Source organism: Lottia gigantea (genome assembly GCF_000327385.1).
Source record: "Lottia gigantea unplaced genomic scaffold LOTGIsca_75, whole genome shotgun sequence".
In the NCBI taxonomy this organism is placed as follows: domain Eukaryota; kingdom Metazoa; phylum Mollusca; class Gastropoda; family Lottiidae; genus Lottia; species Lottia gigantea.
This window is the reverse complement of record NW_008710508.1, coordinates 832,784-848,352: the sequence shown is the minus strand read 5'-3', so window position 1 is coordinate 848,352 and position 15,569 is coordinate 832,784. Positions and strand designations below refer to the sequence as shown.

Below are 15,569 nucleotides of genomic sequence, written 5' to 3'. Positions count from 1 at the left end.
ATCGCAAGTAGAAGTAGAATGGTGATATTTAGTAAATAAACAAAGTTTGAGGGAAATGAGGTTTAGCCTTATAAAGTTTGCTACTATGGTTCGTGTTCTTAATGTAGCAGAGAAGAATGATGCTGCCAAATGCATTGCAGAAGTAATGTCAAGAGGAACTGCGAGAAAAGTATTTCAATTTTATTTTTCTTAGCTGAGTCGTACTGAGTGCCTCAGTGAATCTGGTCTGAATTTTGCCTCTTGGATTTGGCTCTTATTTTCTTGGTCTTAGCAACGTCCATGGTTGTCGAATCATATCCATATTCGAACTTGTTAAAGATCTTGTAGGCTAGGGATGGGTAAAATAATTGAAATAAACGATTATCTACGGTACTCTATAAATCTATGATTTTGGTTATCGATTATCAAATTTCATATTAGGCTAATTGATTAAATATCAAAGTTATATTTTCCCCAATGTATTCATCGTAAAATCAGTCCTTCTCTATAAAAAGTAATTTCTTGCACAAAATTTCCCTTTAGTACACTATTTAACTTGCAATAATCTATATTGAAAGTCTGTCAGTATTTGTGTATGTAGCAATATAGGCCTATCACTATGTCAGTCACTAAGATTGTGCTTTGAGTGAATTGTCATTAGTTATAATGATATCCATACAACATGTTTTTCTCGGCTTATTTATAGATCTAACATTGTACATGAAAATAGGTGACACATTTTGTAGACTTTATCGAGTTGGTTGCTCATGAAATAAGGGTAAAGGTGAGGGATTTATCAAGAAAATCTTAACAAACCAATTTTAATTATTTCATAGAATATCTGAAAAAACATCTTAGACAAAAAATAAAAAATCTGTGTTTTTTAATTTTGACTAAATTCAGTGTTGAATGTTGCGCGAACATAGGTTACACCACTGTAATATGCATTTATTTGCATTTTCAGCTGAATTATTTTTTTATTACATTTTTTTAACAGAGAGAAGGATATTCTAAGTTTAATAAGCTATATGAATTTGAATATAATGTTTTTAACCAGAATTGTAATATGACCATGACATCTGTGTCAGGCCACCTACTAGGCTTAGATTTCGTTGGACAATATAGAAAATGGTAAGAGACAACTTTACAATTTGGAAGATATTTTATTTTAAAACATCCATTGGCTTCCCAGAAATGAATTGTGTGGTCAATTGCATACAGTGTAGTGAAATGAATGGAGTTTTAAGTCATACTCCTCTGTACCTAATGAAGACAGGCAATAACATGCAGTGTGCAATGAAGACAATTTTGCCAGAATAGCAGCATTTTTCAATTTCCAACTGTTGAGGGATCTTTAACAGCACATGGGACCTCTGTTTAATTTCCCATCCAAACTACTAGACACGTTTGCCATGTAAGCCCTATATTATTGACAAGAGTGGAAGTGGGTTAAAAAGGTATTAATTTGACCTATGCTGGGATTGGATCTTCAGGTAAGCCAGCAAGCGTCTAAATAACTGAGCCACTCGGCTCCTTGCAGCAATTATTGTAGCTAAAAACTTTTGGATATTGGTATGATTTTCATATCTTTTTGATGCAATAATACATTTTGAATATTTGTAGTTATTCTACATTTTTTCTTTGTTTTTAAGGTATTCTTGTAATCCTGTCCAACTATTCGAAACTCCAGTAACTAAAATATGTCCTGATAACTTTATTGATATCAAGGTTTGTTATTTAGTAACTTTTCCACCAATTTCCATTTACATTGTGTGTTTTTGCCTGGATATATATCACTTATCAAATTGTCATTGAGTGTTTTTTTATTATAATTTAAGTTGCTTCAGAAATATTTGAAAATTTTATCCCAGGGGCATAAGTAATTGGAATGAAGCAATTTAATACAACAAACCAATAAGATCAGATTTTGAGAAAAATATATAGATCATAGTATTTGAATGATATTTTAGAGAACATTAGAAAGAGAAGTAAAGGGATGTAAATATTTAGTTATATGGACAGATTGTGATAGAGAAGGAGAGAATATTGGCTTTGAGATTATACAAGTTTGTAGAGAAGGTAATGTTTATTAGTGTTGAAACAGTTAATCAGTTAACCGATTTTGGGTAGTATTTCATGGGTAACCGGGTTCAATTTGAGATAATCGGTTAACTGTAAATTTTACAAGAAGTAAAAAGAGAGCAATTTTGACAGAAATTTCGTCACTGTACGAGTCTTTAAGCTGTTTTCTTTAGTAAATAAACATCTTTAGTGATTGAATAATTGAGATTAATGAATCAAGATAGGGTATCAATTATCACTATTACTTTTTATTAACTCTCCTCTAATTGTTTGCTGTTTGTTTCTTCTTGCCTGTCATTCAGCTTCAAGCTTATTACAGGGTTCGCACCGCCTTGAAAAACCCTTGAATTCCGTCTGTTGCCTTGAAAAACCTCGATTTCAAAAAAAGTCATTGAAAACACCATAAAAACCCCATTTTCTCTTGAAAAGTCCTTGAATTTTGAGTCAAATTGTGTATATTTTTATCATTAACCCCATTGACAAATATTAACTATCTTTATTGATTTCACAGTTCAGAAGTTAGGTACATGTGTATTCTGTCAGACTGATATCCTTGAAAAGTCCTTGAATTTCAAAGCCCAGAGTCCTTGAAAAGTCTTTGAATTTTTGAGGCAAAGTGCTGTATGAACCCTGTATTAATATTCATGTGTACGGATTCATAGAGACAATAGTTTTATACCAGGTGTGGAACCAGTACTCTGATTCACGGCGATTATAATGACCCCACAACTGGTATAAAAACCTTTGATCTGTTAGAGACTGTAGCAATGAGTGACAACGGTACCAATCTGTCTGAACTCTGTCAGGCCCGCTCGTAATCTTACATTGAAGCAGACGCTTCAATGGGTTGTTTGGTATCTGTCGATTTTTACCGACAATTCGCGGGGAATTAGCCAAAATCTTCCTGGGTATTCATTTACACTCTAGTTAAGTTAACGGTGAGTTATTGCTGCAAATGTGGTTTTTGACCCCTTTTATAATCTTTAGTAACAAACAGTTAATGCCGACGATTACTTGGTTCGTAAAATTCACTAACCGTTTCTACACTAATGCTTATGTCAAGTATATTTTTGCTTCATGGTACAATTTTCAGATAAGAAAAAAGTATAAGTTATAATACTAAAACATTATATATTAAAATGGTTGCAAGAAGTCCCCTCTCACAAAATCACTGTCCGAAACCAACATTTTTCTTGCCTTGATGGTTTGATGGTGCCTGATTTGTGTAGCATAAGACAATCTGACTTAGATACCCAATTGTAAGAAATGAGCGCAGGGTTTACATAGAATAAAATATTTCATACAAAATTGTATCAGGAATTAACCACAAAATATGTAGCAAAATGTTTGAAAACAGCTGTCAAAAAAGCCCAGAATTGCATTTATAATTGTCTTACAATTTGATGATTTTCGACACTCATGTTACAAACAATATAAAGTATCTATATGAATGTATTTTTTTATAGCCAAACCATCAATACAAGTTTATAGAGCTCGATTTTCAGAGATAACACCACAGTAAGCAGTTTTTGAAATATTACAGTATGTAAGGGTAGTTGTCAGACAATAAAAACAATGATTCCCAGAAGCTTTCTACATTTTTGTACAATTTGTGTTGGTGACAAAATAGAAGTTGAGATGAGTGAGACATTGTCTATCTGGTTTGAATACAGCTCTAGATGATTTATTTCATTATTTTCTAAAATCATCATCAACAAACTAAGGAAACTGTTTTTCATGATATTCTATCAATCAGATTTATTTACTCCCTTTTGGAGAATTCTTGAATATTCATTGTTTGATCTGTGACCTGTTGTGAGGCCATATCTGACACTGTTTTTAACTTACTAAATTATGTTATGAAACATGCAGGTCAAGTTCAGATCATGTACAAGGAGTATAATAATCTGTAGAAAATTCATAAAGCATGAAAATGTAAAAATAAAATTTTTGGAGATGAAATGAGCTGCAATCATAAGATCCTTTTTCATTAACATAACTGAAATGGATATTTGAATTATTTGTTTCTTGTAAATCTCTGCAGAAGTAATAATTCCTTGATAACTTTTCAGTAAATAAAAATTCTTCTTATAAATTGATATACATTCATACAGTAGTGACCTAGCAGAATATATCAAATATATGATAATTAGTATTTCATCTTGTATGCTTTTATAGAGCTATTAACAGAGCAATACAGAATCTCGTTCCTCCTGATCAGAATGTCAGTGATGCTGTAGATGTCAGGACTGAGTTAGATTTAAGAATTGGTATGTCATATTTTATCTCTTTTCTATTCTTCATTTTATTAGCCTGTAATAAGTGGTAGTTATGCAACACCTTATGTTTATATGAAATAAATTTTAGAATGAATTATTAGTATTGCAAATGAATAACTTTCTATTCATCTAAAAATATGATTATAATTACATTTTTACATATAATTACTTTTTTACAGGTGCTGCCTTCACCAGATTTCAGACATTACGCTTACAGAAAGTATTTCCTGAAGTATTAAGTGATCAGTTAATAAGTTATGGTAGTTGTCAGTTTCCTACTTTAGGTTTTGTTGTTGAAAGATATAAACAAGTTGAAGCCTTTATACCAGAACCTTTCTGGAAAATAAAAGGTGTGTACTAGTTCTTTAATCTTACCTATAGTAGAAATTATTTGAAGTAGTCGTATTTGGATTTAAAAGAAAGAAATAGATCAGTTGTAATGACTTGATACAGGCTCTAGATTATTGAAGGCCACGTGACAAAAATATCTACAACCTAAAACTGATGGCGATAAGGGACTGTTTGATTTGGTATATTTTTTGGGTTACCAGATAATTTGTTTTAAATTCTTATATTTTGATAATATATAAATATGAAATGTATATGAACTGCTTTTGAATAATGTGTCATATCTAGGGGCAAGTAAATATAGATCTACATGACTTTACTGTAGGATAGTATGAAACTTTGACTTGTTTTATTTCAGTTACACACTTTTTAGATGATGTTAAAGCAGAATTTAATTGGAAAAGGTGAGATAAACAAACATCATGAACCTAGTGAATCATTCAAAATGTGTACTGAAATGTTAAGAAACTGATTTGAAAACAATTGGATTTGATGCTTTCAAATATACTGCCTTTATGCAGATTTTACCTCCAAAACATGTATTAGCGTTATTAGATGAGCTCTTTACATTTTATATTAACAACTGTGAAGATATGTTTTATTATAGAAATCGACTGTTTAATTATCAAGCCTGTCAAGTACTCTATGAACAATGTACAGAGGTATGTAATTTTTCACTTCTTTATTTAGCAGATAGATTCAAAATAACAAGAAAACAATTACATGCACATAGATGCATTCAGAAGTTCTTATGTTAAAGACACCTTTCAAAATGTTTAAACATTTTCTTAAGGTAGACTATCACACAAATAAATCCTAATATAGGCTGGCCGTTGCAACCAATGTTCAACTAAACTGTGATATTTTTGCTTCTGTAGTTGTTTAAACAGACTATTGGTAAAATTTAACGGAAATTTGGTCATATTGTTTAATTAATGATAAATTTAAATATATGGTTGTATTGTATATAATATCTGTAGTTACCAGTAGCTACAGTAACTGATGTTAGAAGTAAAAGTAAGAATAAATGGAGACCACAAGCACTAGATACTGTTGTGAGTATATATCTTGGTTTTCTGAATTCTAATGGTAAGGGTTCCAGTTTGAGGATTCTTGAAACTTGAAAAAGTCTTCTTTTCATTAGTCCATACCTATAACTGTACATCATAACCTAGGATATTAAGTTTAAGGTTATTGAACTTAGAATAGTGCTCATTAGTGCTTTAACATGAGCATTCAATGTCACTTTACAAACACAAATATTTCTACATTATAGTCAATGTCTATACACACATACACACACACAGTTGTTTTAGTTAAAGGTTCTTCTAAAAAGATGCTTTTTTTAACTTTCTCTTAAAAGATTCAACAGATTGGCAGGTTTTTAACTTTTCAGGTAACTTGTTCCATAACCGTGGTCCTGCTACAATGAATGACCTATCCACAAATGATATATTTTGTTGTTGGTACAGGAAGATTAAGACAAGTAGAGGATCTTGTACAATACGAATTAGAGAGTTAAGAGATCCAATAGATATTTTGGAGCTGACAAATTAATGACAAGCACACTCCAAAATTTATTTTGATTCATTCTAATGCTACATGAAAATTAGTTTTTTTAATGAAATTTTTGCAGGAACTTGAGAAACTTGCTTCAAGAAAGTTACGTATAAATGCTAAAGAAACAATGAAAATAGCTGAGAAGTTATATACTAATGGTTTTATAAGTTACCCACGTACAGAAACTAATATCTTTCCTAAAGAACTCAATCTTACTACTCTAGTTGAAGATCAAACTCGAGATCCCAACTGGGGAGGTATGTTATTTATTAACAAAATGTTTTAAATTTTGGGTTTTATTTTGTTGCTAGTACTTGGGTTTTGTTATATAAATATATTTATAAATATAGTATGCTAAGTGATTTCTTCTTTTTTATTGAATTAATAATATTGATATGGATATCTTGATTTCTTTTATCATAATTGTAGAAATAAGTCACAAAAGTGACCCCATCTTGTTATCTTTCAGAGTTTGCACGAGGTATTCTTCAAAATGGACCTCATCCTAGAAATGGTAATAAAACAGATAATGCCCATCCCCCTATACATCCTATTAAATATACTGCTACATTACAGGTACTTTCATCCTTTCTTCTCAATTTATGTATTCAGTATATTTCTTTAATTTATATTCACCGGTAGTTGTGTCTTTAAGGTTTCAATTATTAGCAACTTAGTGATAGAGAATTATGATATATAGCAGCTTTCCTCTAGTATTAATCCAATGTATTTTTTTTTTTTAGGGTAATGAACAGAAACTATATGAGTTTATAGTACGTCATTTTCTAGCCTGTGTGTCACAAGATGCCCAAGGATTTGAAACAACTGTAGATATTGATATTACAGAAGAACAGGTAGATATATATGTTATGGCTCAAGAAAAGAAAATCATATGCTATTTGGCATTTACTCTCTAGATATATTTGCTACATTAAGTATAAAATGTTTCACAAATAAACTCTTTCGAAGCAGGAATTTTGAATAAAACCAAAAGTGTTTTCTCGGTATATTTTTTTTAGTTCACAGCCTCTGGTTTAATGATTATAGGCAAAAATTATTTAGAAGTTTATCCTTATGAAAGATGGAATGCTAAGGTTAGTGCAATGTTTTGTTAAGAAAAATGCAATTTATATCATGTTTGGGTTGAGCCTCTTGATTATTACGTCTGTTTTCTGTAGATTGTCAATGATTTATACTTTTCCTTCCTTACAGTGTTATATTTATCTTGAGCACAGTATATTGTATAATGTCTGAAGCTGTATTTCATTTATTGATTTTTATCATACTTATACTGAACTCTTTACAGTTTGTTTTATATTGTAGGAAATTCCAGTCTATAATGTAGGTGATAAATTTGAGCCATCGTCTATTGAGGTAATCTTTTTAGTTATAAATCTTTATATCTGATTTCTAATTTATGCACTGAAGCTGCGATGGCTCAGTGAGTTAGATGCTTGTTCAGTTCAATACTGGCATAGGTTGAGTTAATACCTTCGGATTTGCAACCCGGTTTCCCCCTGTCAGTGATGATCACAGGGACTGACATGAAAAAAAGCATCTTCTTGTTCGAATGGGACAATAAACTGAGGCCCTGTGTTCTACAGGCTGTGCATGTTAAAAATCCCTTGTCAGTTGGAAATCGATAAAAGATCAGGCTAATGCCGCTGTCCTGGAAGAATTTCCCTCATTGCACCCTGCATGGTGTTGCATGTCTTCATTAGCCCACATGGTGCAGAAAAGTAGGACATAAGACTACATTCATTTCATTTTTAATTATCCATTTGACTGACTGTCTTCATGACTGATTATTTATTATCTTCAGATAATGATAACTGGTTTCTTAAACAATTTCTCAGATTATCTTTATCAACTTATGAACTGATTATCCCTGTAATGTTTTTTTTATCAGTTCACAGATTATGATATTTTTGACTGATTACCTTCCATCAGATTAAAATGTTGATCAAGTTTTTAACATTTCTCTAATTTTTTAGATGGTAAGTGGAGAAACTTCAGCCCCACCACTACTTTCAGAAGCTGATCTTATATCTTTAATGGATAAACATGGAATAGGTAAGTGTCACTCTTAAAAGATTTGCAAGAGGAGCTGACTCTCAAAAGAAGGTGATTCGAACCCATCAAATCACCTAGCAGACGACAGTTCAACATGCTACTAGCAAAGTTATTAAACTATGAACTTTAGATTTTTTTCAACAGTAATTTGTAATTATTAGTATTTTCATACGCCCACATCTCTCTCTATGTGGACGTATATTGTCTGCACCCCTGTCCGTCCGCCGTTCTGTCCGTCCGTCAACATTTGCTAGATTTTTTGATGGAATCAAATGAAATTCGGTATGTGTATACATATTCATAAAACGAAGATCAAGTTTGAATTTGAGCTATTTTCGACCGTTAGAAGCAGAGTTATTGCCCTTGCCCCAAAATCTTGAATATGCTATTACTCTCTTAGTTTTCAACCGATTTTGATGAAATTTAAAATGGATGTTTCGTTTTTACCATTCGCATGCCGTCGTGGGCGTATATGGCTGTGGTCCACTATCTTTGAGTTATTGAATGGGTAGTGGTCATGAGACTGAATACAAGTTTTTGAAGTCTAAAGTAACCGGCATTTAAATTTATTTCTATCCAATTACCCACAGTATTACTATTTTAGGTACAGATGCTACCCATGCTGAACATATAGAAACAATCAAGAATAGATCATATGTAGGTTTAAGACCTGATGGTAGATTTGTTCCTGGTCATCTTGGTATGGGATTAGTGGAAGGTTAGTAACTATTGAAGTGTTTAACTCAATCTTGTTGAAATGTTTTCTTCTAATCTATGTTTCATCTAGAAAATGATGATTCAGCTACATTTATCTCTATATTTAATTATTTATAAATAGTAAGATTAGTTAAAACAAGCTCAACTAAATATATTAATGACACATCTATTATAGATTTTGAGAACAAATGCAATTTACTTGTAGGCTATGATTCCATGGGATATGAGATGTCGAAACCAAATTTAAGAGCAAATTTAGAAAATGACTTAAAATTGTAAGTTTTGATAAGATAATCATTCTTTTAAAATATTTGGATGACAGAGTAACAATAGATTATTGATTTGATTCTCCCCTTATTATTTTTGTCTCAATTTTCAGAATTTGTGAAGGGAAAAAGAACAAAGATTGTAAGTATTATCTTCATTACTGAATACTATCTTGATCATATACTGACACTACAACTTCTAAACAGCTATTACAGAAATATACATTCTGTTATTTGATGAATTCATAGTTAATATCAACTGGTTACTTAATTATTTACTTCATTAATTTTAGTGGCTTTACAAGAGCAAATATCAAAATACAGAGAAGTGTTTATACAGGCATGTGATCAGGTAGGCTTATATCTCTATATATTAATTACTGTTATCTATATTACAGAGTTACTTCTCTTGTCATTTGTTGTATTAAAAATTTTCAATATTTTTTATGAAAACAATGTAATGGGTGACAGACAGTGGAAGGGTGGGGGAGGGTGGGGGGGGGGGACATTTGAGATTGCCGAAATGTCTATCCTAGTTATGAGATTATGGCCCAGAAAACTTGTTTTTGAGGTTGTGAGGGAGATGGCTGCCCCCACTTTGGCTCCGCTACTGGTGACAGATAAGCATAATATATTGTTGCTTCCTTAAATTAACATAAACATTTGTTAAAATGTCTTGAAAATTATATCAGAATATGTTGCCAATAAAATAAATAATTGACATTGCTTGGTGAAAAACTGTTCATTTTCATGAAAAAAGGGTTTCATACTTGAATTATTTCTGTAGGCTATGAAACTAGATGAAGCCCTGGCACAATATTTAGGTGAAGCTACACAATTTACAGCTACAGAGACGTCTCTACCATCTGTACAGTCACGAGTTAGACCTTGTCCAAGATGTTCACAAGATATGGCTTTAAAATCTAAAAAAGATTGCAAAGGGTAATAAGGTTAACATTTTAAATTGTTACTTGAATATTTTATTAACTGGTGTACAGCTATCATTGTTGTATTATAAAGTTTAAAGTTTGACAAACATGGTTTCTAAAGTAAATCACTAGTAAAATATGATATCAATAATGTTATTACAGGTATTTTGTTGGTTGTATGGGATATCCTGATTGTAAAAATGTAATATGGTTGCCTGATTTTATATTAGAAGCCAGTGTAGAGGAGTCAGTTTGTGATAAGGTACAATTTCTTATATTCCCTAGATTTCACACATTTTTGTACACAGACAACTGAAATTTAACATATTTATTTTACAAACTAAATAACATCACCTTTTCTTTTTTGTTAACTATTTGTTAACTTATTATTTCAGTGTACCAATGTAAATAAAATGAAGTTTAAATATAAAAGAGGATCAGTGCCTCCAATGATACAAGTAGAGTAAGTTTACAGTTTTGAACAAAAATTAATGTTAAAGCTAAAAGAATAGATAGAAGGGTTTACTTGAACATTGAGTTTATCTTTGAAAAATGTTACTTTCTAGCCAAGCTTTTAGCATGTTTGCGCATCTAGTTTCATGCTAAAATTAATAACATGTACCTTGATTAAAGCACGTAAATAATAGTTCTGGTATTTACAAAATGATAAGCTTTTATTAGGAATCAACTTATCTTGAAAGTACTGTAAGTGGAACTCTCATGTGGAATTTCATACCAGTTTAAATTTGACTGCTAAACACATACATGCATCAGTTTGTCAACAAGTAAGCTAGAGATTCCAACATATAAGGATTTAACTTGGTAAATTTATGAAGATTGATGCAATTTAATGTAATTGGTTTTGAGTCTACGCCCAATTAATATAACATATTATGTTTTATTTTATAGAGATAGTATATGTATTGGTGGATGTGATGAAATGGTCAATGAAGTCTTTAATATTTCTAAATTTATTAATCAAGGTACCGGTAGTTAATAAATGGAACTTTGATATTTAGGCTTTAAATTTACTTCATAACGACTTGTAAAATTTAAATATCTAACAATTGTCTTATAAATATCAGAGGCAATGCCCTATTGTTTAGCAGAATAACTGCAATGCTTGTGAAGTTAACCCTGTGCCAGACCCTAAGAAGTGAGTCTATAATGAATAATCAATCTTGAGGTTTATACAATTAAAGAAACAGTATGTTTAATTAATAATTAGTTTGACAGTAAAATTATTTCTTACAGGTGCTAATAATGGTGGAAACAGTAGACCACCAACACAAAATAGTAGAACTCAGAATAATAGACATCATAATAATCAAAACACAGTGCCTTATCAGAACAATAGACCTCACCAAACAACTGTGCCTTTTCAGAACAATAGATCTCAAAATACAGTGCCTCATCAAAACAATAAACTTCAAAACACAATGCCTTATCAGAACAATAGACCTCAAAATCAAAATGGTGATTACCCAGTTCAGAATGGAAGAGCACCATTAAACAATAGAGATAATAGTTTTAATAATGGTAGAGATGATTGTAATACAGGTAGTACTACTATTGTCTGTAATTGTGGCGAAGATGGATTGTTATTAACTGTCAGAAAAGATGGACCGAATCAAGGTATGTTATGATCTTTATTCTAATGAAATGAGTAAATAAGTAAATATTTTTGACCCTTTAAAGCACTGATCAGGGCATTAAGGATCCCTCATTCCTTGCTATGGAAGATTCATTGTAGCATGCAGAACTATTTGAGATGTATGTACAGTACAATAATAATGTCCTGTCCTGTTGTGTATCTTGTCTAGTTCTGTAGATCTTTATTGGGCTTATCATTAATCCTCCATCTCCCACAAAATAAAATATTTTTTTACTCTCCTGTGTTGTTGAGTATTATTTTCAGATGGCTAGTTTTATTGTGTTTGAATTTATAATTATAGGTCGTCAGTTTTATAAATGTAGTAAACCCCAAGGTACTGGGTGTAATTTCTTTCTATGGGCAGATGAGAACAATCCTAATAACAATTCAAGTAATAATTTTACACATAGGTATGTTTCATGTTTTAGTAAGTACTACGACTTGAGACAGAGATTTTAGTTGCGGAGATCTTTGGTTCAACTGCATGAAAGCAAATTATGAATTCTCAACTGCAAAAATTGTTTTTGTTAATCAAACCATTAATTGTTTTATTATATGCTGTATTGACAGGAATGATGGAAATATCAATCAAACTAGTTTTAATAGACAAGTTAATAATACAGATAATGTTCAGTGTAACTGTAATGTTGAAGCTAGAAGGTAAGAGGATTGTTAACTGTGAAAGTATCTATTTTCTTATTATTTAAGAGTTTAAAACAACTTCTTTATATTTTTATCAATATATTGGACAAGTGATTTCTATGTAATTATCAAGAATGTAAGCATGTTAATTTTGTAATTTTTATGGGAAAATATTATATATCAAACCTGATGTTCAAGATTCACTTCTTTCATGATTCATTCAACATGTCAGAATGTTAAAGCTTTTTATTTCCAAATTTTATATGTTTTGTTTATTAGTTTAGTAGTACAGAAAGAAGGACCAAACAAAGGCAAATCATTCTATGGTTGTCCTAAGCCTAGAAATGAAGGATGTGGATTTTTTCAATGGGCTGATCAACCTCCTGGGAATGGTGGGGGTGGCACAGGTAATAATTTGTTTTCATAATGATTACCGATACTATCAAATAAATGTAGGACATATCTATGTTTTCAATATCAAGTTAATATGCTCACTCAATCACAATTTATACTGATTCAAGGTCGGCTTACTAGAGTTTCAAACACAATTCACATTTTATCATAATAGGCTGGACAAATAATGGTAGTACATATAAAAACAAACAACAGGGTGGGGCTGGACCCCAAGATGGTGCTACTAAGAAACGGAAATGTGGAATATGTCATGTTGAAGGTGGGTAATTCTACATTTTACATCCAACACTACGGATATTGAAGGAGTTAAACCAGATTTAAGTTAAAGGCAGTAACAAGCCTTATTGTACATGTTCACAATAAATCAGACATGATTCCTTAATTGAAAAAAATTACTAAACTAGTGTTCAAAAGAATCGATACCACCTGTGTTCAAAAGAAGCGATACCACCTGTTTGCAACGACATAAAAGAAGAACTAAACAATGTAGAAGTTTAGGATTGGTGTTATGCTTTTGAGAAATCCTTTCACAACATCTGTACAAAAATTTCATTTCAATAAAATCTGTACAACCAATATGACAAGCCTTTAAAGATGGGTGGGGTCGAAAAAAGAACATTTCGTTAGAGCACTGATCACAGAAACAACGGGAAATGTCACACCACACGTCACAAAGTCAAGTCAGTAGCGGGTATGTCCACCGTGAGCATCAATACATGCCAGAACACGCCTACGGACTGATGCCGTCAAACGTATGATGACGTTGGGAGTGATGCGTTACATTCCTCGAGGAAATATCGTTCCAAGTCCTGGTTGTTGACTGGAGGCACACGGCGACGTCGGATTTGCCGATCGAGGTGGTCCCATAAGTGCTCGATGGGATTCATGTCCGGTGAACATGCGGGCCATGGCAAAACCTGTACGTTGGCGTTGGCAAGGAAGTTCTGTGTCAATCTTGCTGTGTGTGGCCTTGCATTGTCATGTTGGAAAAGGAGTCCACGAGGCTGTTGCTGAATAAAGGGAACCACAACAGGCCGTAGGATGTCATCAATATAACGCTGTGCATTCAGGTTTCCACGAATTACGACAAGCCTCGTTTTGACGTCACCACATATGCCACCCCAAACCATTAACCCTCCACCTCCAAACGGCCGGACCTGTTGGATACTGTTAGGCGCCAAACGTTCACCAATTCGTCGGAATACAAGCTGCCGTCCATCGTTTTTGAAGATGAGGAATCTGCTCTCATCAGAGAACATAACACGTGCCCAGTCCCGCCGTTGCCAACGTCGAACTCGTCTGGCCCAGATCAGTTTGTTGTTCCGGTGTCGAGGCGTCAGGAGCGGTCCGCGGTAGAGATGACGTGGCCGGATACCAAACTGCCATAGTCTCCTGTAGACGGTCTGTCGACTGATCCTGTTTCCCAGTGCTGTAGCCGCCGTGGACGTCGCTGTTATGGTGCGGGTCCTCAGGTGTAATACCCGAATGTAATGATCTTCACGGGGAGTGGTTACTCGTGGTCTTCCAATCCTGGGCCTGTCTGACGTCTGACCTGTCTGACGTAACCGCTGCATCAACCTGGTGATAGTGATGCGTGCGCAGCCCAACCTTCTGGCGACGTCGACGTGTGTCGCTCCTTGTTGGACCATTCCAACGGCTCTCTCTCTCTCTCTCTCTCTCGATGGCTGTCAAACGTGGCATATCTTGTGTTCTTTTTGTTGCTGTGATATCAACGTGTCTTATCAGCCGTTTTATACAGTTTTTATGCACGTGCAGAACATGCTAGAGAGGGAAATGTCACTTTCATGAAATTTACGTTTTTTCCTGGAAGTGATCACATGTTCCCGGTATTTTTATCGACTATGCTGTGTTTGGGATGTGCAATACAAATTGGCATGTTTTCATATTAGACAATTCACTTAGTAAAAAACAATTTTGAAAATAAGTTGGTATCGTTTCTGTTGGACACTAGTTTATATTACACTTATATTACAATATAAAACACTGTTTAGATTCATTACTGTATTGAAGAACTCTATTGAATCTATAGAAAGTAGCAGCATTATTTATGTTTGTGTCAGTTTTTCTATTGTAAATGGTGGTAAAATGAATACTGAACTAAGGTAAAATTCAGCTCTCATAAATCATAGGACTATCTTTATCTAGTAATATGTGTACATGTATTGTATTTTCAGGTCATACAAGAAAAACATGTCCTCAAAGATAATAGTGATAGATTGGAACAATAATATTTGTGATATTAATAATAATTGTGTTTTAATTGTGTTAAATTAACTGCTAGAAAGATATTGTATTCATAAATTTTTATTACCTTTATTCAATATTATTTTGTGACTTGGCAATTAATAGCAAGATAATGATGATGATATTGTAAAGTTAGATAATAGTGCATACATAATCCATTCTTATGATCTACTGTAGTCTCCTGAGACAAAGTGTAGAATATTTTGGTGTTTTCTCTGAGAAATGGAAATGTTTGCATAAAGAAATAGTAATTACCTATATAGGTTTTCAAATGGTCATACTTTGGGTTTCACTTCCTCACAACTTGTACATAATCAAAGGTTATTTTGTATTTTAGCCCGTTTGGAACTATAAACAATTT

At 32.6% G+C, this 15,569-nt stretch overlaps 2 protein-coding genes across 2 annotated transcripts; both read left to right on the top strand.

Annotated features, from left to right (window-relative positions):
* Window positions 1-10,250, top strand: LOTGIDRAFT_236127 (hypothetical protein; the record flags this gene model as incomplete). Its single annotated transcript, XM_009066327.1, has 21 exons — window positions 1-169; window positions 977-1,110; window positions 1,632-1,707; window positions 1,950-2,058; window positions 3,528-3,579; window positions 4,240-4,331; window positions 4,520-4,690; window positions 5,047-5,092; window positions 5,296-5,350; window positions 5,669-5,743; window positions 6,325-6,505; window positions 6,718-6,824; window positions 6,992-7,102; window positions 7,268-7,342; window positions 7,572-7,622; window positions 8,243-8,321; window positions 8,926-9,039; window positions 9,244-9,313; window positions 9,418-9,446; window positions 9,598-9,656; window positions 10,092-10,250. Exons 1-21 carry the CDS (start codon window positions 56-58, stop codon window positions 10,248-10,250), a joined length of 1,959 nt encoding a protein of 652 aa, XP_009064575.1. The 5' UTR covers window positions 1-55.
* Window positions 10,251-10,395: 145 nt separating this feature from the next.
* On the top strand, window positions 10,396-15,170 carry LOTGIDRAFT_168441 (hypothetical protein; the record flags this gene model as incomplete). Its single annotated transcript, XM_009066326.1, has 9 exons — window positions 10,396-10,495; window positions 10,629-10,696; window positions 11,143-11,216; window positions 11,488-11,868; window positions 12,189-12,297; window positions 12,458-12,547; window positions 12,809-12,936; window positions 13,098-13,202; window positions 15,139-15,170. Coding segments are annotated over 9 exons (1,087 nt in total), but the record flags the coding sequence as incomplete, so codon positions are not given.
* Between the last annotated feature and the right edge of the window lie 399 nt (window positions 15,171-15,569).